Here is a 21,977-nt window from a genome sequence, read left to right as displayed (position 1 = left end):
TTAGGGGCCTGGTTTATGTATTTACTATAGCTTTTGTCATTGTTTTAGAGTGTACTCTTTTGCTTACTTAAAAGGAAGCGTTTGCGGAGAAACAGCCTGCCATGTTTATCGCGTCTCTTGACTGCATTATTTTTTCTTGAGTTTGACGTATTCTTCGTGCTGTTTTGTCCAGTGTCAGTGTAGCCTAGGAGCAATGGGCAATACAATATAGCCTAGGTGTGTAGTAGCCATCTAGGTTTGTGTTTCCACACAATGACAAAAATCACCTAATGTTACATTTCTAAGACTGTATCTCGTCCTTGATGGACACGCGACGGTATTCCACCCCGGTATGACAGATGTGCCTACATTGGCATGGCAGGGCTGTTAAGAATCTCAAGTGCAAAACTGAAACGTGGGAGGTGTTGCTCTTATCTGTCAAAACCCAACAAGAAAATAAAAATTCGACAGACCGTGATGCTTTGAAGGTTGGCATTTGGAGTGATTTTTCACAGCTCTGAATTTCTTGGTAACCTCGAACGGTGGTTCTCAAACTTTAGCATGCACCAACTAACCTGGAGAGAGTGCAAAAACGCGGACTTCTGGGCCCCTTTCCTAGAATTTCTGACCTAGAGTTCCTGGGGTGGGGCCCTAGAATTTGCAAGACTAACAAGTTCCAGGTATAGGGTTGGCCCAGAGACTGCAATTTGCAGACCCCTAGTTTTCGAGAGTCCGGAATGCAGGCCTAGGATTCTATCTAGTCCACTTAGGTTTATCTGGTCTCAACTTCCCCCTTCTGTCCTCTGAGGCAGCCAGGGAGCAAGTAGGCCCTCGTTGAACGAAGTCCAACCCCCCCGCCCCCCCCCCCCGCCCCGCCCCCAGCGCGTTATCAGGCTGCTGACAGCAGGGCCTCCCAATTGCCTTTGCAAAGGGTCTGGCGGAGGCCGACTGGGAACTAGATAATGCTATCCTGAAGTCACGCGGCCCAGCGTGTCCTCCAGATTCGTCATGCCCATTCTCCGCCCCCGGGTCCGCTGTCGTGGGGCGGAGCACCGGGCGGAGCAGGCTCCAGGGCTGCGGTCAGGACCCGAGAGGGGCGGTGCCAGGCCACGGGTCCTCAGTCAAGTGACGCTGAGCGGCTGACCGGGGCGCCGACTGCGATGGAGCAGAGAGGCTGGAGAGCAGATCTGCCGGGGGTCGTTCGCATTCTCTCTCTGCTGCTGGTGTCCCTGCTGCTGGGCACTGCGCGCGGCTTGCGTGTAAGTCCACAAGACCCCCGCGCGGGGATGCATGCTAGGGGATGTGCTGGCGGAGGACCAGGCTGTAGCTGCGGCCAACAGGGGCCCTGCAGGGCGGTGGGCCTAGGACCCGGGCGTACCCCGGTGGAGAGGCAGCCTGCGCAGCGCAGGCAGTGGACTGGCCCTCCTGGCGGGGGCGGGCCAAGTGGGGCACGCGTCCTTCCCGGTAGCTTGCAGCTTGTGTGTTCCGCTCCGGCCGCCGGTTTCGCTTGAATCCACATCCCCGAAAGTGCTACGAGGTGGGTGAGGTGAGGTGTGCCCACACCTTCCCAGCTCTGCAATTTTCCAAGAGGGGGGATTGGAAATTCCCCAGGCGCGCGTTTTTGGAGGAAGCCGTGGGCTCTGGCCTGGGCGCCCTCCCTGGCCCCGTGTGTGCCCTGCGAACCCCTTTCTTTCGGGGAAAGAAAAAACGGGGTCAGGGGAGGCCCTCGCAATAGGAACTTCGGGTTAGTGTCCTCCGAGGAGCTCTCTTTTCAAATATCTCGCCACTCCCCGCCGATTCCTGTTATAGCTTGGATTTTCCAGACCTTCGGGGTGGTCCAGGCCACGGGCGGCAGGTGGCAGGCAGAACTGCTGGAGGGAGGTCTCCCGGAGCTAGTAGGGAAGGGGTAGGGGCACGTTTGGCGGGAGAAGAAGGACAGCAGGGAATTGAAACCGGCACCTACCCTCTGCACGTTCAGCGAACCAACTTTGGTTCCTCCCAAGTCTGGGTGGGCTGAGCCTGGGACATGTTTTAAGCCGAAGTGATGAGATTTGGGCCGGTTGATTTGTAAATCCCAACTTAGCCTAGAGCAAAGCCATACATTTATCTGAAGTGAGGTTAAGAATCTTAAGTATTTGGAAAACACCTGCCGAAAATATTTTAATTTGGGGTTCTTCTTGGGGAAAGGTCACCTCAAATGGAGGGTTTGCTTTCCCCTGTTTATTGGGGTCTGTAGCTCCCCTGGCCCAGTTTCTTGGCTAGGAACCTTGGAGGAGCCCCGCCCCCCCTCCCCCCCTCCCCCCCCCCCCCCCCCCGCGGGATCTCGCCCGCTGTGAGAAACCCCGGGGACAGCGGCAGAGACAGATGGGTCCTGGGAAGACAGATCTTTATATTCGGGTGGGCTGTGGGAAGGGAGAGACACGGGCTTACCGGTGCGGAGCTGGTGGACTGGGCAGTCTCCCCTGAGTGGTGGGTGCTCATCATTGCGTAGCGTCATTCAGCGGTGGGGTGCCCTCTGACCGCCATGCCCGTTGCCCCCCGGGGAGGCCAGCTTCATCCCAGGAATTCTTCCGTGTCTGCTTTTCCCTTCTGGGCCTAGAGCCAAAGGAAGCTACCAGCAGATGAGCTTTCTGTGGTTTCCTTGTTTACATTTCCTTAGAACAGTGGTTCTCAAACTTTAACTGTCCTAGAAATTAAAGTTTTAAATATTTGTTAGTTTATTTCAGAAACAATAACTCTATTACATGTAAAGAGACTGATGGGTTTTTGGAGGGGAGGATAACAGTGTTTCTCCCCAAATTTTAGGGCCAAGAGTGGTATTGGTTTTCATGTTTGCAAACCTCATGTCTGCCTTAGAAGATGCCAATCTCATTCTCCTACCTGCTTCTGCGCTCTGTGTTGCCCTTGCCTATGTCCCAGAGCCTCCGAAAACCTCCGCTGCACACTCATGAGAGAATGAGAAAGGAAAAGGCAGCTATGGCGTAGCATTATTATGGAAACAATTTTAACTAACGGACCCCAGACCGCACTTCGAGAACCACTGATTCAGAATAATGTTTTTGTTATCGTGAAAGAAATTCCATACGCATTGTGGAGAACCTTCAACCATTCAGAAAACTGGACAGAAGACAATGAAAACTGCCCACTGTGTAACAGTCCCGTGTCTGTGTTTTAATAGTACAGTGTCACCTCGGACGGGTGGCTTGGATCCGAGGCAGGTTGGGCAGCTGTAAGTGGCCTTCAGGTTTTGAATGGGGACAAGAAAGCTCTAATATTCCCCAAAGCTGATGCCAGTTCCTGGTTGCAGGCGGACCTGAGCTGGAACCCTCTCCTTGGTCATTGTCTTTTCCAAGGACCTCACCTTCCAGAGCCCGCCGGCACAGAACTGCCAGGGGACCCGCTTAGGAGCAGAGAAAATGGTGGTCTTCAGGCAGCTGTCCCTGGGTGTGAAGGCTGCCCTGGCTGCTGGCACTGTCTTCGTGTCTATGGTAATCTCCCGCTCCTACCTGTCTGAGAGCCTGGAGCTCGGGGCCTGGCGCTGGCTGTTCCGCCTGCAGCTTGCCCTGTTTGTCAACTCGCTCATGCTCATTGGCTCCCTCTACATCTGGCGGAGCGCAGTCAGCAACCTTAGCCATTCCCCCGTCTCAGAGTCGGCCTGTTTTCTGCTTTGGAAAGTGGCCGTTGTGACATTTCTGGCCCTGGCCCATTCCAGTTTCTTCACCATGCTCTTTTTGGTGGCCGAGGAGCCCTATCTCTTTTCCTTGGCCGCCTACTCCTGCCTCGGGGCATACATCATCATGCTCTTCTTCCTCTGTACCCTCAGCGGCATGGAGCAGGCCTACCAGCTCTTGGCCTGGCGCAGTGGTAGGGTCGTGGGCAGCCTTGACAAGACAAGGAAGCTGACCCTCAGGCCGGCCCTGGCGGTGGCGGTGACCGCCGTGCTCAGCATAGCCGGGCTTCTGAACGCTGCCCAGCCCCCGCTGGTAAAAACTGTGGCCGTGCCCATCCACCAGCTGCCCCCCTCGATGGACAACCTCAAGGTTGTGCTCCTCTCAGACATTCACTTGGGCCCCACTGTGGGCAGGACCAAAATGGAGATGTTCGTGAGGATGGTGAACGAGCTGGAACCGGACATTACGGTGATCGTGGGTGACCTCTGTGATTCAGAAGCCTCCATCCTCCGGACAGCCGTTGCTCCTTTGGGCCAGCTTCATTCACGCCTGGGCACCTACTTTGTCACTGGGAATCACGAGTACTACACGTCAGACGTCAGCAACTGGTTTGCACTGCTGGAGTCCCTGAACGTCAGGCCCCTTCACAATGAGAACGTGAAGATTTCCGCCACAGGGGCCCAGCGAGCTGGTGGTGAGGATGGTGACTGGATCTGCTTGGCCGGGGTGGATGACATTGAAGCAGACATCCTGCACTACTCCGGCCACGGCATGGATCTCGAGAAGGCCCTAGGGGGCTGCAGCCCAGACCACGCCACCGTCTTGCTGGCTCACCAGCCCCTGGCTGCCAAGAGAGCCCTTCAGACTCGGCCAGATATCAACCTGATCCTTTCTGGGCACACGCATGCCGGGCAAATCTTCCCCTTGAACGTGGCGGCCTATCTCCTGAACCCCTTCTTTGCTGGTCTCTACCAAGTGGCCCAGACCACATTTGTATACGTCAGCCCAGGCACGGCCTACTATGGGATCCCCATGAGATTGGGGAGCAGGGCAGAGATCACAGAGCTCATCCTGCAGCAGGCTCTCTGAACCCGGCCCTGCCCCATCTGCCTCTTCATCGCCCTTGCCCTCCGTGCTCTGTTCCTCTTCAGAGCAGGTCGCCTGCTTTACACCCTCCTGCCTTTCCTGCCCAGCCCCGCCCACACACGCTTGTCACGAGGCTGGCCTGAACAGTGATTGGTGGTGGAGCTGCCTGGCAGGTTAACTCTGTAGATGGCCAGTTGCTTTTTTCTATGCATTTGTGAGGCCCCTAAAGTCACATGCGTAAGGACAGGCACCTGTTTTCCAGATGACGTGGAGTAAACCCTCCTTCTCTGCAGAGCTCATAGGAGTAAACCGAAACATGGGATTGCTTGAAATGCATACCTCTAGAAAACAGATCAGGGAAGGAGCTCTGAGTGTGTTTTAAACCCTCTTTAGGACTTAGGCAGTTTCCAGGATCATTGATGCAGAGCTTTCTGGGCAAGGGGCACGTTGCTAGGTAACCTGAGAGAGCAGGCGAGACAGAGGCCCCTCTGGCTGCTGGAGAAGAATTTCTTTTCCCCTTTGGTTCTAGCAGAGTCACCTCTATTGAGGGAATTGGCAACGCCTGCTGGAATACGGAGCTCATCCTGTTCCAGACCTCGAGTGACACTATTTTACTGCCTGTGCTCCTGGGCCTCGGGTGGGGGGTGGCTCCGTGGTAAGTGATGGTGATAGTGCTGTGTAGGAATTCAGAGGGTGTTTGCCTCCTCTTATACAGTAATTGGGTGAGGTAATTAAGGACAGGCTACTTTCCCCTGTCTAGAGATGAGGAAACTGGGGCAAAGAGCTGTAGGTAGGGCATCAGCAACAGGACAAGGTATGTAGGAGATTCTAGGCTAGAAGTCACATCTTCTGTTTCCCCGTGAAAGTGTTCTTTCCACTGTCGGTGGTCCAGGGGCTGTATCTGATTCAAAGAGTTACCAGAATTAAGACAACCGAAAAGGGCCTAGAATCATGTTCTTTCAAAGTGGTTTGCTTGAGGCTGATTTCAGGTCACCCCTAACTACACGGGCCAGGGCCTGGAGGGGAGTCAGCTGGTTTCAGTGTGGGATGTCTGTTAACACTGGAGGGAGAGTGAGAAAACTGGACCCCCCACCTCTCACTCTACCAGGGTGGAGGGGGGGAGCTGCACAGCAGAACCTCTGGGCCCTGCCTCCCGCTGGGCGCTAGCTATGGAGTGTGGGGACCATCCTTCCTACTGGCCGGCTTCCTGCCCCCTGGCCTGACCTCATCAGAGCTGTCCTAGTACTCTGGCCACAGAATCAGAGGGCCACCTGTGCTGCCACTGGACCCATAGCAAAACAGGCAGAGGTTACTATGTCTGGAGTGACCTTACCTCCATTGGTCCAGCCCTTGTGAGACCCTTTGGCCCTGGGGTAGCAAAAAGCAGTCTTGTCAGGAAAGGCCTGTCTGAGAAGACGGAGGACCTGGGCTCAGTGTTGACATTTTTGTGACTGACAGTCACTCTGATGAGAAGTCCCCCTGCTGCTCATGGGTCAGACAGTGTTGGGCAAATGGCCTGACCTCACTGAGCCTTGGTTTCCCTCACCCTAAAATGGAGATATTATCATTGCTACCTCAACGCTGTTTCGTGGGGAGGGCACTGGGACGAGGCGCAGGAGTGCACGTGGCACAGTCACAGGGGAAGTGTTTGGTGTTGCTGCCTTATAAACATCATGTGGGGCTTGCTGAGGAACTGCGTTGGGTACAGGCGCCTGGGAACTTAGGGAGCAGACAGTCCTGGGGGATGTGAGTGGGTAGCATGCCTCCTGCTGCTGGGGCCCAGCAATTTGCCGGGGGGGTCGCTTTCCTCTGCCCGTGTTAAGTCTCCTGTGCGTGCTCCATCTGGTGGGTAATGGAATCCCGGGGGACCCTGAAGACGGCCTTGTTACGTCCAAAGTGTTGGCCTTCCAGTCCAGTGTGGCCGATTTCTCCCTACCAGGGTCATCTTATGTGTCCAAGAAATAGCCAGCAGCACCTCCAACGTGGCTTGTCTCCCATGACGAGGTGGGCGTTTCCCAGCAGAAACTTGGCCTTTACCGTCCAGATGTGGCCCAGAAGGGCTGCTCCCTCCCCAGCACCCTCTGTCCTTCTCTTCCTCACACACTTACCTTCTTTATTTCCCGCTGGAGGAGGTGGTGAGAAATAGTTACTTGGAACTTGAAAATTCTTTCAATTTCCCTTTTAGTTTTAATCTGTACATTCACGTCAAATTGAAATGCTTTAAAAAACAATGTCATGTATGGTATGATCCTATTATTGGGAAGTGTAAGTGCATTCACCCCACTGTCATCCATTCCAAACATCCCTCTGTCTTTTTTTCCCCTTTGTCTTGTTTTGTTTTAGATTTTTTATTGAGGAAATTTAAGAAACATTCACAACATAGAGAGAACGGCACCGTTCTCTCAGCACCTAGCTTCAACAATCGTGGGTATTCTGCTGTTCTCTCTCACTCATCCCCGTCCCACACTCTTTCTCTTTTGGCTGGATTGTATTAAGGCAAATCTTAGAAAATATAATTTTACCCCAAGATACTTCAGGATGAATCTCTTCTACAAAAGCATACACCTAATGCTGTTATACCCAATGCAATTAATAGTAATTCTTTAATATCACCTAGTACGCAGTTAGGAGGTATGGGGGCTGGAAGCCAGGTCTTCTACCTCTCAAAGTGTTTTTTCCACTGTCGGAGGGTTAAGCCACTGTATCTGTTACAGGTGATGACCAGGATTCAAATGCAGTCTACTGTCGAAAGAGCTAGTGTTCAGGTTTTCCCGATTATCTCAGTTGTCTTTTTTTTTTTTTTTTTTTTGTACTCTGGTAAAAAGCGTATAGCATAAAATGTACCACCTGAATGATTTCTGAGTGTATGGTTCAGTAGTGCTAAGTGTATTCACACCGTTGTGAAACAGATCTCCAGAGCTTGTTTATCTTGCATATTGGACACTCTGTACCCATTAGATAATAACAAACAATAACTCTTCTCTTCCCCTGCTCTCAGCCCCCAATAACCACCACCTTACATTCTGTTTCCATGAATTTGACTACCCTGGGTACCTTATGTAAATGGAATCACACATTGTTATTTTTGCGATGGCTTCTTTCACTCAGTGTGATGTCCTCAGTGTTCATCCATGTTGTAGCGTCTGACAAGACTTCCTTTCTAAGGCTGAATAATATTTCATTACATGTATATATCCCGTTTGGTTTATTCATTTATCCATCAGTGGACATTTGGGCTGCTTCCACATTTTTTTTTTTTGTTTATTGTGACAAGTGCTGCTATGAACATGGGAATGCAAATATCCCTTCAAGACCCCGCTTTCTATTTTTTTGGATTCATACCCAGCAGTGAGATTTTTGAGGACCCTCCATACTGTTCTCCATAGCAGGTGGACCATTTTACCGTCCCACCGACAGTGCACGAGGTTCTCATTTCTCTCTGTTTTCACCAGAACTTGTTACCGTTTTTTGTTAGTAGTGTGAGATGATAACTTATTTTGCTTTTGATCTGCATCCCTCTGATATTAGTGACGTTGAGCATCTTTTCATGTGCTTGTTGATCATTTGTATATAGTCTTTGGAGAAATGTCTATTCAAATATTTCCCCCATTTTTAAATCTAACTCTTTGTTGTTGTTGAGTTGTAAGAGTTCTTTTTATATTCTGTATTATTAACCCCGTAGCTGATATTTGATTTGCAAATATTGTTGTTCTATTGCCCTAATGGGCAAAAGTTTTTAAGGATGTTCCATTTGTCTTTTTTTTTTTTTTTTTTTTTTTTTGCTTTTGCCACCTGTGCTTTTGGTATCATATCCAAGAAATCTTTGCCAAGTCCAATATCATGAAGCTTATAGTCCATTTGGAGTTAATTTTTATATATAATGTAAGGTAAGGGTCCAACTTCATGCTTCTGCATGAGAATATCTAGTTTTCCCATCATCATTTGTTGACAAGACTATTCTTTTGCCATTGAATAGTCTTGGCACCCTTGTCAAAGACCATTTGAGCATATATGTGAAGGCTTATTTATGGCCTTTTTTTAAAAAGATTTTATTTATTTATTTTTAGAGGCATGTTCCCTGACTGGGAATTGAACCAGCAACCCTTTGGTTGGCAGGTTGGCACTCAATCCACTGAGCCACACTAGTCATGGCAATTTATGGCCTTTTTATTCTATTCCATTGGTCTATTTGTCTATCTTTATGCCCGTACCACAGTGTCAGTTTTGTAATATATTTTGAAATCAAGAACTGCGAATTTTCCAACTTTGCTCTTTTAAAAATTGTTTTAGCTCTTTGGGATTCCTTGAAATTCCATACGGATTTTAGGATGAATTTTTTTTATTTGTGGGAAAAAAATGCCATTGGGGTTTTGAAAGAGGTTGCATTGAATCTGTAAATCACATAGCGTAGAATGGACATCATAACAAAACTGAGTCTTCCAATTTGTGAACATTGAATGTCTTTCCATTTGTCCAGGTCTTCTTTAATTTCATTCGACAATGTCTTGTGTGAGTCTTCACCTCCTTGTGTAGGTTTATTCCTAAGTGTTTTATTATTTTTGATGCCATTATAAATGGCATTGTTTTAATTTCCTTTACAGGTTGTTCATTGTTAGTGTATAGAAACACAGCTGGTTTTTGTATGTTTATTTTGTATCCCCCAACTTTGCTGAATTCATTTATTATTCTAACAATTACTTTTTTAGTGTGTAGAATCTTTAAGACCTTCTACATATAATATGTCATCTGTGAACAGAGATAATTTTACTTCTTCCTTTCCAATTGAATGTCTCGTTTTCTTTTCTTGCCTGATTGCTCTGGCATAGACTTCTAATACTGTGCTGAATAGAAGTGGTGTTGGCAGACATCCTTGCCTTGTTCCTGATCGTAGAAGAAAAGCTTCAGACTTTCCCCATTGAGCATGATGTTAGCTGTGGGCTTTCATCTATGGCCTTTATTATGTTGATATAATTTCCTTCTCTTCTTAGTTTGCTGTTCTGCTATGAAAAGGTGTTGGATCTTGGCAAATCTCTTTGTACCTCAATGGAGATGATCATGTGGATTTTCTTCTTCATCATGTTAATACAGTGTATTACACTGATTGAGTTTCATATGTTGAACCATTCTTACTTTCCAGGAATAAATCCCACTTGGTCATGGTGTATAATCCTTCTAATGTGTTGTTGAGTTCATTTTGCTGGTATTTTGTTGAGGATTTTCACATCAATGTTCATCAGTACTGGTCTGTACTTTTCTTGTTATGTCTAGTCTGGCTTTGGTTTTAGGGTAATGCTGGCCTCTAGAATGACCCTAGAAATGTTCCTTCCTCTTCAGTTTTCAGGAGGATTGCTGTTAATTTTTCATTAAATATTTGATAGAATTCTCTAACAAAGCCATCTGGTCCAGGGTTTTTCTTTGAGGATTTGCAGCTACTGATTCAGTCTTCTTACTAGTTATTGGTTTGTTCAGATTTTCTTTTTCTTCATGGTTCAGTCTTGGTAGGTTGTATGTTTCTAGGAATTTATCTGTTTCTTCTAGGTTGTCCAAATTGTTGGTATGCAGGTGTTCATCGTGGTCTCTTACAATCCTTTTCATTTCTGTGATGTCAGTTGTAATGTTTCCTCTTTCATTCCTAATTTTAATTATTTCAGTCCTCTTTTTTCCTTAGTTAATGTAGCTTAAGATTTGCCAATTTTGTTCATCTTTTAAAAAGTCTTAGTTTTATTGATTTTTTTCCTATTGTTTTTCTATTCTCTCTCTCATTTATCTCTGCTCTAATCTTGATTATTTCCTCCCGCTTCTTGAGTATAGTTGCTCCCTTGGTTTCTTGAGGGATTATGTGTCTTTGCAATTCTTTTGTTTGAATCGGGATTCAAGAACAAGGTCCATGTATTGTATGTGATATATTTAAGTCTCTCTAAGTCTATTAAACACCCTTCTTTTTTATTTTGTGTCATTTTTTTATTCAACTTACCAGGATATTTTATCTTAGAATTTCCTACATTTTGGACTTGTGGTTGTGTTTAATGTGTTGTCTGTTCCTCATATTTTCTGTAAACTGGTAGAGCTAGAGATCTTTAAAAGTTAGAGCTAAAGGCTGGATAGAATCAAGTTCAACTTTTCCCTTTTTTGATACGAAGACTTCATTGCTTCAGTGATACTAAGATTGACCCATGGGGCCAGGTGTTACCTTGATTCCTCCACTAGAAAGTTTCTCATCAACTTCTTATTTAATGTTTCAGCAGCCACTGATGATTGTTGCCTAAACTCATTATTCCACTTCCAATTGCAAAATGGTGATTTTTTAAAAATAGTGTGATACGTTAAATTCAGACTTCAGTAGGCCAGTGCACTCAATAGGCTTTCTAGGGGTAGTTAGTTGGCTTTTATATAGTCAAGAGACAAAGGGAACTTCTTGAGCCTCAGTTTTGCATTCTGAAGGAGTTTTGGTGACACTCACAAATAGAATCCTTCCCTTGGCCCCCAAAATAGTGATTTTCAATTTCACCATGTCTTCTGCATTAATTAGCTGTCGTTCTTCTGCAAAGAACCCTCCTTGTCAGGTGTCTGATTACTCTGAAAAGGTCTATAGCAAAGGCAAAACAGTCACTAGGTCCTTCTCCTTTACTCATCGACTTTCAGATTAATGAGTTGCTGCCCCAGCGATGTCCAAGGATAACCAATAAGTTTTCTTTGGGATGGGGGAGAGTATTACGAATTTGGTTATTTTTATATATTTGATGTGTTTCAGTAATGTGTTTCATCCATTGAAGTGGTACATCTTTTGATGCTTAAAATACCTCATTTTTGGCCAATTATGTCATTTTGTTGTGACCCTAATAGTTTTTGATAGTTTTAGGCTTATTTTGGACATACTCTGCCCAAAACTTAGGTTAAGTAATTTTTTGAAGGCTCCTGGTTCTTTCTAGTGGGCAATATTTAAATAATGTTTAAAGACCATAATTTAAGTGCTAGGGGAGCTAATTGCTACTGGCTAGTGTCAACTCTAAGCTGTTTCACTGGGTATTGCTAAGAAATGTACATTTTTTTAGGAAAAGAAAAGAACTTACTTTTATAGTCATATTTCCAATTCACATGGAAGAGTACGGGCTTTTTCAAAAATAGACTTTATTTTTTTAGAGCAGTTTTATATTCCAGCAAAATTCGGTGGAAGGTACAAAAATTTCCCCCATATCTCTGATTACAGGGTTTTTACTTAACTTTCTTTGATTTTGTTTGTTTCTTTTTTACACTGAAAGTTTGGGTTCCTGACAACCCAGTGCAATCACTTAATTACTTTTTTCTACTATACGCGTTACAGATTCAAAATAGTAATACAATATGAGTACTAAGATGAAATCTACCGAATGCAGGTTGGTGGCTTTGTGTGTTTTACCTAAACGCAGTTTAAGATGTGTTTTTATCCTCAGGCAAGGCATAGTCATTTCAGATTCACTTGAAATGATTCTTTCCTGATGTATTTTTATCCTTAGGCAAAATATAGTCAAAATACTACTTCAGATTCACTTGAAATGATTCTTTCCTGTGTGTGAAGTTAGGTCTGTTTTTAACGTTTAAGAACTAATTTCTATTTAAAAAATGTATTTAAAAAGAAAAACCAGGCACTTTTCCCTGAGATGAAAGGGCAGAATTAAATCTGCCAATGTTTGTGGGTCCTGGAGGATTGGGAACTGGTCCCAACTGGGCTCCTTTCTCGTCCATTCTGACATTTCCCCTCCTCGTTCATTGGAATTTACGTGCTTTATGCACAGTCTTTCGGGATGCTGAACAGGAATCTTTGCGAAACAAGACAGGCATAAGTACCATATTTTGCCTTGTATGGTGTGCACTTCTTTGTCCAAATTTTTGAGGGAAAAATGAGGATGTATGTTATACATGGGAAGTACTAATTCCATATCTATATAAATGTTTTTAGTTCTTTTATTTATGCTTATGCGTTAAAATTGTAACTGTAGGAAGCAATAACAATATCCATATGCAAAATAACATCCTGGAATACAATAATTGGTTTTGTTTCTAAATATAAATAAATAAATGAATTAAAAAATTAAAATGAAAGATTGTTTTTCCTGAAAGTTTGGGCCAAAAACATGGGTGCGCATTATACACAGCAAAATATGGCAAATAAACAAAACTATGCATAAGCTCTGGCAGGTCATCCACAAATTTCTCCGGGTCCATATTCATTCTCACCATTCCATGTGGTGGTTTTGCTTCTCCAGCCTGTCTGATGTAATGGTGTTTCCATGACGTTTCATGCTAGAAAGGTTGATAGATCTGGCATAATTCAAGTTGGTTTTATAGTCGTCTGAAATAGTCCTTCTCTTTCTCTTTGTTCTGTGGACTGTGGGGAAGCCGATGATGTGTAAAGACTCGTCCACCCCTATGTTCTCCCCTTCCCATAATCCCTTTCTGCTCAACTCCAGGGGGCTAGCTTGAGTCTCTGCCACCTTGGACGTGAACAGCTCATGTCAGGACTTCCCCAGGCTCTTGGGTCTCTTGCGGGGGGATTGAAAGGGTTTGTAGAGTGTTGGGGATGGAGACCCATTGAGTGAGAACTTACCAGTGTTACAGGGAGGGACCTGAAGACAACATCTTCATGTGACCAGCACGGCCCAGGTATAGGCTGTGATGTCACTGAGCTCCTTTTGTTTCTTTATTCTAATTGAGGAATGTGCACAAGTAATGGAAATATAATTACCCTTTCCCCGAGGATTAGGAAACCTGGGGAATGTCACATTACCGGGTGATGTAAATATCAGTGTTATGTTTAATGGGGTTTTTTAAATGCTTATTTACCACTGAAAGAACCTAAACTGAATAAATACCTTTAAAAATGTTACATTGGACAGTATTAAGTCCCTGATGTAAACTGAATAAATAACTTTAAAAATGTTACATTGGACAGTATTAAGTCCCTCATGTATATTTGGTCTGGGTGTAAACAAGTAATATTTGTTTATGTTTCTATGGTTTTTTCCTCCAGTAAAATATATATATTATGTACACGGGGAACCTTGGGAAGATGTGGTCCTGGCCTTGCTTGGATCGATTTTCTTTTATTGATATGTGGTTGCTGTGACTTTATGCATTGTAAGTATTTATGCTACCACCCCCCTGTAAGTGTGAAATAAAACCGGCTCTTCAGCATTTCGTCTCAGTGCCAATTAATTTAGAAGGGGTGGAATTTGCACAGAGGGCAAACGTTGCATTCTTTTCATTTGGGGGAATAGACTTTGAAGGCAGCCTTTCCTCATTCCTCCTCCTCCACATTTCTTGGTCACCTGCCGTCGGGGGTGCCCCAGCACAGCGATTTTAAAGAAGCTGGCTCCTGGAGGCTGGATCCTCCCGTATCCTTCAGTGTTGAGAGGGGTTGCTTTGGAGCCCTGAAGTGGATTTTCCCTGTTCGCCTTGACCATGACAGTCATCAATAGGAAGCTCTCTTGGGTGATGCTGCTTCTGTGGGTGTCCATGTTGATCCCCTCTGTGCGAGACTGGTTACTGCTCCCAGGTCCTAGTGGCATGGTGTCATTTACATGTCAGAACAGAGGGACAGTCCATGGCCTGTCCTCATAGTCAAAACTGCTTTTGATCCTTTTTATTGATAGTTTTGACAAGACTAGAACATTAGCCACAAACCAAATGCCAAAGACTGTTGATGTTCCGGTAACCCTACAGCCACAGGGCAGCTGCCCCAGGGGCTACGACTTGGTTAAATAAGTAGGTGGCCACCCTCACCCACCACATTCTGTTTTTCACTGGGGCTTGCAGGTCATTGGAATGGGGATGTGATGCGGGTGGCCTGTGAGTCTTGGTGGAGGAGGCACTAGATCTGCAACTTCAGGAGGAATTGTGGTCTTGCTTCAGATTCCTCTTGAGTGGAGATGGGGTTCATTTCTAGGACTTCCTGTTGTCCCTTCCCTCCATTGAGGGCTGTTACTCATGGTGAGGGTTCTGGGAGTAGCTATGTAAAACCATCCCGACTTGTACCTGGGACCCGTGAAATAACCATCAGGTGGGCTCTCTGACTGCGGGACCCACTTTGAGAAGGACCTGGGCCAAGGCTCCCCTTTCCCTCTGGCTCCCAGAGAGCGAGGAGGGGGAGGGGTGGCATTTCAGGTCCCCAGGGGTCAGTATTGGCTCAGACCATAGGCCACTTTCCTTAGGACTCAGGTACCCTAAATCCCACTGGGGAAGGATCGGGGGACTACTGTGTGTGCGGTACTTGGGTTGGCATTGCAGGGCCCTCCCACAAGGGGATCCATCCAACCTTCTGGTCAGTCAACTGGCTATTGGTCAGAGAGCCATCCCAGAGCTGGCAGCCAGAGGAAGGGACCCATTTGCCAGTTGCAGTGGCCAACAGTCAGCCTTTTGTTCAGGAGTTCTTGACTTGTTTTTCTCCTGTTAGACACGACGAGCCACGCCCTTGCTGGTTGCCCAACCGTCTCACCCTCTAGGAACGCTATGGTTTATGAGCCATTGCTTAAGATCGCTGTGGGTCAGCACACCTGGCTGCCACTCTGGCCTCGCTGGGCCTTGTGTAATTATATCCACCTGGTCCTGACCGCCAAGCGGTCCCTCTTTGATTGCCAGCATCTCATCATCCCCAGGGACACTAGGGGGGAGCCCAGGGCCACAGCAGCATCTTCTGGGACCATTTTCCTGCAGAGGACAGCACCCTCATCTGGCTTCCCAGAGAGGCTGGGCTCCCTGCCACTGCCGCATTCCCCCCACCCCCCCGAAGGGAAGGGCGTCCTGGGGAACACAGCCATACAGCGGGTTGTCATTTCTACATTCCCAGCTCCGAGAGCCATCTCACACCGTCCTCAGGATGCCAGTGCGGTGTTGGCATCTGCAGCTCATTTCCTGTGGGCTTATATCATGTCGAGGTTCAGGGAGCCATGCCAACCACATAGGGACGGGGGTAAAGGTGCTTTACGGAGGTGCTAACACACGTCAGAGAGAGTGCACTGTGTCAGCAAACTTACCTCTGTCCGGCTTTATGTTCCGGCCCCTCAGGATGACTCCCAGTGTCCCCGTGATGAAGTCTGAGCCTTACTTTCCCGGAAGGAAATGTAGGTCTCTGATCATTGCCGTGGACGCCTCGTGTTCACAGACTGCTCTGAGTGGATGGCCAGTCTCTTTCTTCAAAGCTTCCGAGTCTGTTACAAAAGCCAGGCAACCTCACAGCCCTTACAATGACCAGTCCCACTCCCTCCCACGTCCCATTCCCCATTCCGGGGTAGAGCTACTGCAGATGCCACCCCTCCCTTTCCACCGTGGTACCTCCTCCCAGGCCGGCCCAGGTGAGGGCCTCAGCATTGGTATGCATGGCCATCGGCGGTCACCGCCCACCTAGCGCCGGCTGCAGGGCTGCCGTTGCTGTTTGACATACCTGGGAGATGCAGGTACAGACTCACATCCTGAGCACCTGCCTTGTGGGCCCGCCCTGGTACCAATTGTCTTCATCTGGGTTTCTCCGGAAGCATAACAGGAAACAGGGGCTCGGGTGCCGGTGGTCTGAGGAGTGATTCCAGAGCGCAGAAATGAGGGACAGGTGGAAAGAAGCAATGGCCATGACTCCGCCCATGTCTTCTGGAAAGTATACACGTCTCTAGGTCTGTCTGCCTAAAAAGGAGAAGGCAGTTATTCGGCCCGCTGGTTGAGGGTTGCCCCCAGGTGCATGGACTCCCAGTACTCCTGGGCCCCTGGAACAGAGGGGTCCCATGGTGTCGGGACAGGAAGGCACAAAGACTTCAGGTGTGAGTCTGAGCTGACACACTGCTCTCACGGAGGCTACCGAGCTCACACAGGACTAGCCACGAGAGCTGCAGCAGACTCAGGCTTGGGTTAAAAAGAGTTCTCTCCTTTCTCTTTTTATTCTCTCTCTGGGAGAGCTTTCATAATGGCAAGAGCAGGGTGCTTCGTTACTCTAGGGTGCGAGATAATATTTCATCATATATGTGTGTACATACACGCATGTATAATACACACACCACAGAAACCATAATGTACTCATCAGTCCTCTTATTTGTATCAACATTTCACTAGGAAGAAATTTCAGACATATAGAGAACTGAAAGAATTGTAAACCCACCATCCAAATTCTAGCATTAACACATTGCTATCAACGCATCCCTCCATCTATCCACCAATACAGCTTATTTTTTGGATGCATTTCAAAGTAAGTTACAGACATCAATGCATTCCCTCCCTGCCACACGCCACAAATATTTCAACATGTATATTATTAACTAGAGGCCAGTATTAGTTTGTAGCTTTCTCTTCCCTTTTTAAGATAAACTTTACATACAACGAAATCTTACTTGCGCCATTTGATGAGTTCCAACAAATGCATCCACCTGAATGACGCAGAACCCTTATCTAGCTGGAGAATATGACCATTACCCCCAGAAAGTCCCTCATGTTCCTCCCCAAGCAACACCTGCCCCCACTGTCCCAAAGATACCTATCCTGATTTTTTCCCCACCGTAGATTCGATTTGCCTGTTCCAGAACTTCATATAAATAAGCCTACACAGTCTGGACTCCCTTGGGCAAGGCTATTTTTCACTTAGCATAACATTTTTGAGATTTATCCATATTATCGCAAGTATCAGCAGTCCTTTTTCATTGCTGAGTAGTATTCCATTGTGTAAATATACCACAGTTTGTTTACCCGTTCTCCTATTGGTGGACATTTGGTTGTTTCCAATTTTGGACTGTTACGGACAAAGCTGCAATAAACATTTTTTATGTCTTGTCATGAACATAGGCTTTTGTTTCTCTTGTAACCAAGAAAAAGCCTTTATTTTGAAGGGAAATTTGGTTTCAACAGTGTCTCAGTAAGAACAACAAAAAGGACACTTCTAAGTACATCCATAGGGAAAAATTTGTGGGCAGGGTAATTGCATGTTGAAAACACTTTATTATGGAAAACTTCAAAAGTACAGAGAGAGGGAAAGAGAATACCCCGCATCTATTAGCCGGCTTCAACAATGGTCAGTTTTGCTCTGCACACCCTCTCCTATTTTTGCTCTTTGTATTTTTGGTCTACAGTAACTTCAGATGCAGTAATCACCCTAAAATACTTCTGATAAGGACTTTTTGTTCTTCTGTATCCTCACCATGCCATCGTTATACCCAACACAATTAGCAATAATTCTTTTAATCCTATCTAATGCCTGGTCTGTGTTCTGATTTTTTCTCTCTCAGGGTGTTTTTTGTTTACAGTTAGAATCAGGATCGAAACCAGGTTCCCACATTGTGTTAGGTTGTTATGCTTCTTACGTGCTCTTTTATTTTCGCACAATATTTTATTGTTTGACTTTATTTTAATGCCATCGGTTTGTTAGAGCAGCTCTAGCATTAGACTTTCAGGATGTCCCACATTTTGGATTTGACTTACAGCTTTCCTTGGTACCACTAGCTTCGGGTTCAGTAATGGGGACTGCTTCTAGGTGAGGCTGCGTGCTTCCTGTTCAGAGACGCCCACTTGTTCCACGTGTACGAGGCTGACACTGAGCAGAGGGATCACACAGAATCCGCCCGATCCCTTCTTGATCAGCCTTGCTGACGGTTTTACCATTATTTTACTAAGTGTTCAAAAAGGGTGTTTTTTAGATTCTGCTCTTCCGTCTGCATGTATTAGCAGGAATTCGGTGCAGAATTTTCCATTGTCGACTTTTTGGTTACCCTGAAATACAGTTTCAATGTGAAAGGGAAGTCAACAGCTTGGTTCTTCCCTTTTATTTACCATTTTTCAGAGTAATGAGTAATCTAGCAATCTCCAAAGGCGACCACTGACTTTTCTTCCCCTCAGTGTATCATTACAAACTCACTGGTGTTAATATCCTTTAAGTCTTTTTTTTTTTCCTGTTGATATGTCTCTTAAGTCTCTCTTTCTCTTTTTTAAAACTAATGGTCCAAATTTTCCACCTGGGGCCAGTGGAGCCTCCAGAGGTTATAGCCCCTATGTTCTACACCTACCCAAGCCCCTGTCCTGGGGGTTCTACCCCTGCCCACTGCCCACCTCCCATCACTGCCGAGGCCCATGTCTCTGCTTTTTTGCCACTTCAGGAAAAGGCCAGAGTCCCGAATATTTTAAAACACATGCTTGATTCGATCACTCTTCTGTTCTCCGCAGGCCCTTGAACTTGGACTTCAGGGCTCATTCAATCTGGCCTCTGCCTGGCGCTGTGTCAGCAGATGTCATGGTCTGTCTGCGCTGAGGTCCATGGCTCCTGCCCTGCGCTGCCGCCTGTCTGCCAGGCTCTCTCTCTCTCTCTCTCTCTCTCTCTCTCTCACACACACACACACACACACACACACACACACACACACACACACACAGTTTCCTCTGCCTGCGTCACCGTTGCCCTGGGCTAACTCTTCTCCGTCCTAGGGTTTTATTTAGACCAGTAGGCCTCAACCCTGCTGCACCTTACAACATCTGGGCAGCTTTAAGAAATACCAATGCCTGGGCTCCACCCAAGGTCAGTTAAGATCCGAATGTCTGGAGCGTGAGGCCCGACTTTGCTATTTTTAAAAGCATGCGCAAGTGCTTCTGGTGTTTGGCCAAGGGTGAGAACCACAGTTTGGGGTGGCCCTTCCTCTGGGGAACTTACCCCGCCCCACACACCCCCATACCTGGGTTATATGCCATGTATTACCACGGTAGCTTTCTGACTGAATCCTTTTTATCCCCAGCTTTACTGAGATGTAATTGATGGATAACATTGTGTAAGTTTAAGGTACATAATGTGAAGATCTTATCTTTACCACCTAGGCCTCTCTGTGTTAACTGTTCGGTTTCTTCCATGTGAGACGGAAGCTTCACGTGGGCTGTGTGCTCTGTGCTTACTCAGCAGGTGTTTGATAATATTTCTAACTGAATGACGGGGAACTATTTAGGCTGCATTTTGATGTGGTTTTACATACAGGGATGCTGCTATGCTGTGTGGGACAAAGGCCAGATGCTACACTCTGCCAACATCGTCTCTTGCTAACTTCTCTCCACCTTTTCTGAATCCCATGCCCTAGACATATGGACTTCAAACAGTCCTTTCCCTTCCCCCGGTTCTGCCCGAAGTGGCTAACTCCCTCCACAGTGGTTCAAAGAACGTCTGCCACTCATCGGCCCCCTTTGAACTCACAGGATTTGTGGGAAACCCTTATTTGACAATTTGTCATAGATGTGCTGTCAAAATGTTTTCAAAATTGGGGCATCTGGTATATGAAATAAATTTTGTATTTCGTGAGCATCTTGCTTTAGGAGCATCTTGCCTTTGAATGGAAATTAAAGCCTTGGTTTCCTAGAAGAATAAATTGGTATTAAAATGATTATTTTATGATTGTGAATTTTTTTATGTTGAGGCCGCTCTATTGAGGTGTAATTTACATACAGGAAAGCTTCCCATTTGTCCCAAAGCAATCTACTTGGAGTGTTTCAACATGCAGTCACAGTGCCTTGAAGCCTGTGGACTTCAGGCCATGTGTGATCTAGGACACACGGTCCCACCATTGCTTCAGATGTGACCTCAAGGCACCCCCAAAGCTCTCACTGACTGTGATGTTGCTGGGAAAAAAGGGCTTTTTAAAAAAGTTCGTATTGAGACCTTTGAAAGCCTAGAAATACTCGAGAAATCTTACCAACAATGAAATGATGGCAGCCATGGTCCTGTTGCCACCTGTAGCCTGTTGCTGCCTTTTTCTTCCACTAGAGGGCAGTGTTGCCCACTGCCTAACCGTTGGCCTCCCCTCTAGGCCTCCCTTCCCTTTCGGGTCCTAGCATCTTTAGCTTCTGAAGTCCACCGAAAAAGTGTCTGTTGACATCGGATTTGACTGCTAGAAATACATCTTATATCACAACCCTATAGAGACATACATACATATGCAATTCTATATCTGCATTACATAATAAAAGGTCCATATAATAATACTTGTCTTTACTATGTGCAATACACTATTTTCTAGTCTCTTTTATTAGCCAAAGGTGCCATCGTCATATAAATGAGTTCATGATTCACAAATTGGGTCACAGCTGACAAGGTGGAAAATATTGATTTAGGGTTCACTTAGCCTGACCTCCTGCACATTTATGGGTGAAGAGTTGCTGTAGAGAGGGACTTGCCCAGGTCACTGTGGGACTTAGAACAACTCCTGGGGTGAGGCTTCGGGGCCTGGGGCTCTCGCTCTATGGCCATTAGCCCACTGACATTGCTGCTCAGGTCCACCCGGTGCTCCGGCAGGTCACAGCCACAGGGAGGGAAGTGTGTACGTGTGTGTGTGTGTGTGTGTGTGGTGTTCCCAACATGCTGGGCTCTGCACACCAAGAGAAGAGTCACCTCCAGCAGGGTTTCCTCTGTGGGGATCTAACTTCTGCATCTCCGCCACTGATCGTGAGGTGGGTGGTGGACTCTGCAAGGTCGGCCCTATGGAATCCCGCACGGGGAGCCTCCTTGGTGATTTGGTTTTCTGGGTGAAACACAGTGAACCTGGCTTGGCCGTGGTTTCCTCTATAGCCCAGAAACTGAACATGAACTCTGTCAACACGTGACACAATTAAACAGGCAGGGAGTCACTTGCCATTGTCCAATTGTCTCCTTCCAAAAGGCTGAAGGTGCTAGTGTGACAGTGGGAATTTAACTAATCACTAATAAGAAGAGGGGAGCAAAGGCACTTAGACACTGAGCTTAATGAACTGGGAGCATACGCCTGTTTGCTTTACCAGGAAGCTGCAGCTTCACACTCCAGGGGACCACAGCATTGCTCCGCCAAGGGGGTTAACACTCCTCCCTTCCCAGTCCGGTACCGGATTGTTGGGGGGATGGATTGTTGGGGGGATCGGGGGCAAGTGCTGGACCATAGAGGCCTGTCAGTGTTAACTAGGGGGTATAGACCCCTCCAAAGCCCACGAAAGCCTGGGAAATTGGTCATTTTAAAAAGCTACTGGTCTTTTCCAAGCCCAAGTTGATATAATCCCAGGGGAACAAAGAAGCATTCTCTCTCTCTCTCTCTCTCTCTCTCTCTCTCTCTCTCTCTCTCTCGCTCATGACCTGCACTCACACCACACACTCACACGTCCTCTCTCCATAGCCACGTTGCCCTAACAGCCACACGGCCCATGGTCACGTGGACCCCACACGCAGGCTCCAGGAGGGAGCCTGAAGACCGCAGCACAGCAGTGGCCTGCAGCTGGCAACACGCTAAGCCAGCCGGA

At 46.8% G+C, this 21,977-nt stretch overlaps 2 protein-coding genes across 5 annotated transcripts in view; both read left to right on the top strand.

The window, feature by feature from the left end:
* Nucleotides 1–1,039: 1,039 nt before the first annotated feature.
* The window catches only part of GLB1 (galactosidase beta 1), a 76,002-nt gene continuing 55,064 nt past the window's right edge, over nucleotides 1,040–21,977 (top strand). The window contains exon 1 of one of the 2 annotated variants that reach the window (XM_053929514.2): nucleotides 1,040–1,238. In XM_053929514.2, coding sequence (XP_053785489.1) covers nucleotides 1,140–1,238 — 99 coding nt within the window. In that variant the 5' untranslated portion in view covers nucleotides 1,040–1,139. Of the gene's footprint in view, nucleotides 1,239–1,424; nucleotides 1,517–21,977 lie in introns of those variants that run through there. The other variant, XM_024565751.3, reaches the window with a different exon arrangement.
* On the top strand, nucleotides 1,431–13,996 carry TMPPE (transmembrane protein with metallophosphoesterase domain). 3 transcript variants are annotated; one of them, XM_024565752.4, is made up of 2 exons: nucleotides 1,431–1,516; nucleotides 2,785–13,959. In XM_024565752.4, the coding sequence occupies exon 2, from the start codon at nucleotides 3,396–3,398 to the stop codon at nucleotides 4,737–4,739; it is 1,344 nt and encodes a 447-aa protein (XP_024421520.2). In that variant the 5' UTR covers nucleotides 1,431–1,516; nucleotides 2,785–3,395; the 3' UTR covers nucleotides 4,740–13,959. The 3 variants fall into 3 exon arrangements, with proteins under 3 accessions (XP_024421520.2, XP_045055686.2, XP_045055685.2); XM_045199751.3 differs by having other exon boundaries at nucleotides 1,436–1,516; nucleotides 3,287–13,959; XM_045199750.2 differs by lacking the exon at nucleotides 1,431–1,516 and adding an exon at nucleotides 1,705–1,723 and having other exon boundaries at nucleotides 2,785–13,996.

This window comes from Desmodus rotundus, chromosome 8 (genome assembly GCF_022682495.2).
Source record: "Desmodus rotundus isolate HL8 chromosome 8, HLdesRot8A.1, whole genome shotgun sequence".
Classification (NCBI taxonomy): domain Eukaryota; kingdom Metazoa; phylum Chordata; class Mammalia; order Chiroptera; family Phyllostomidae; genus Desmodus; species Desmodus rotundus.
Note: the sequence above shows the minus strand (reverse complement) of the source record. Positions and strands in the feature narration are given on the sequence as shown.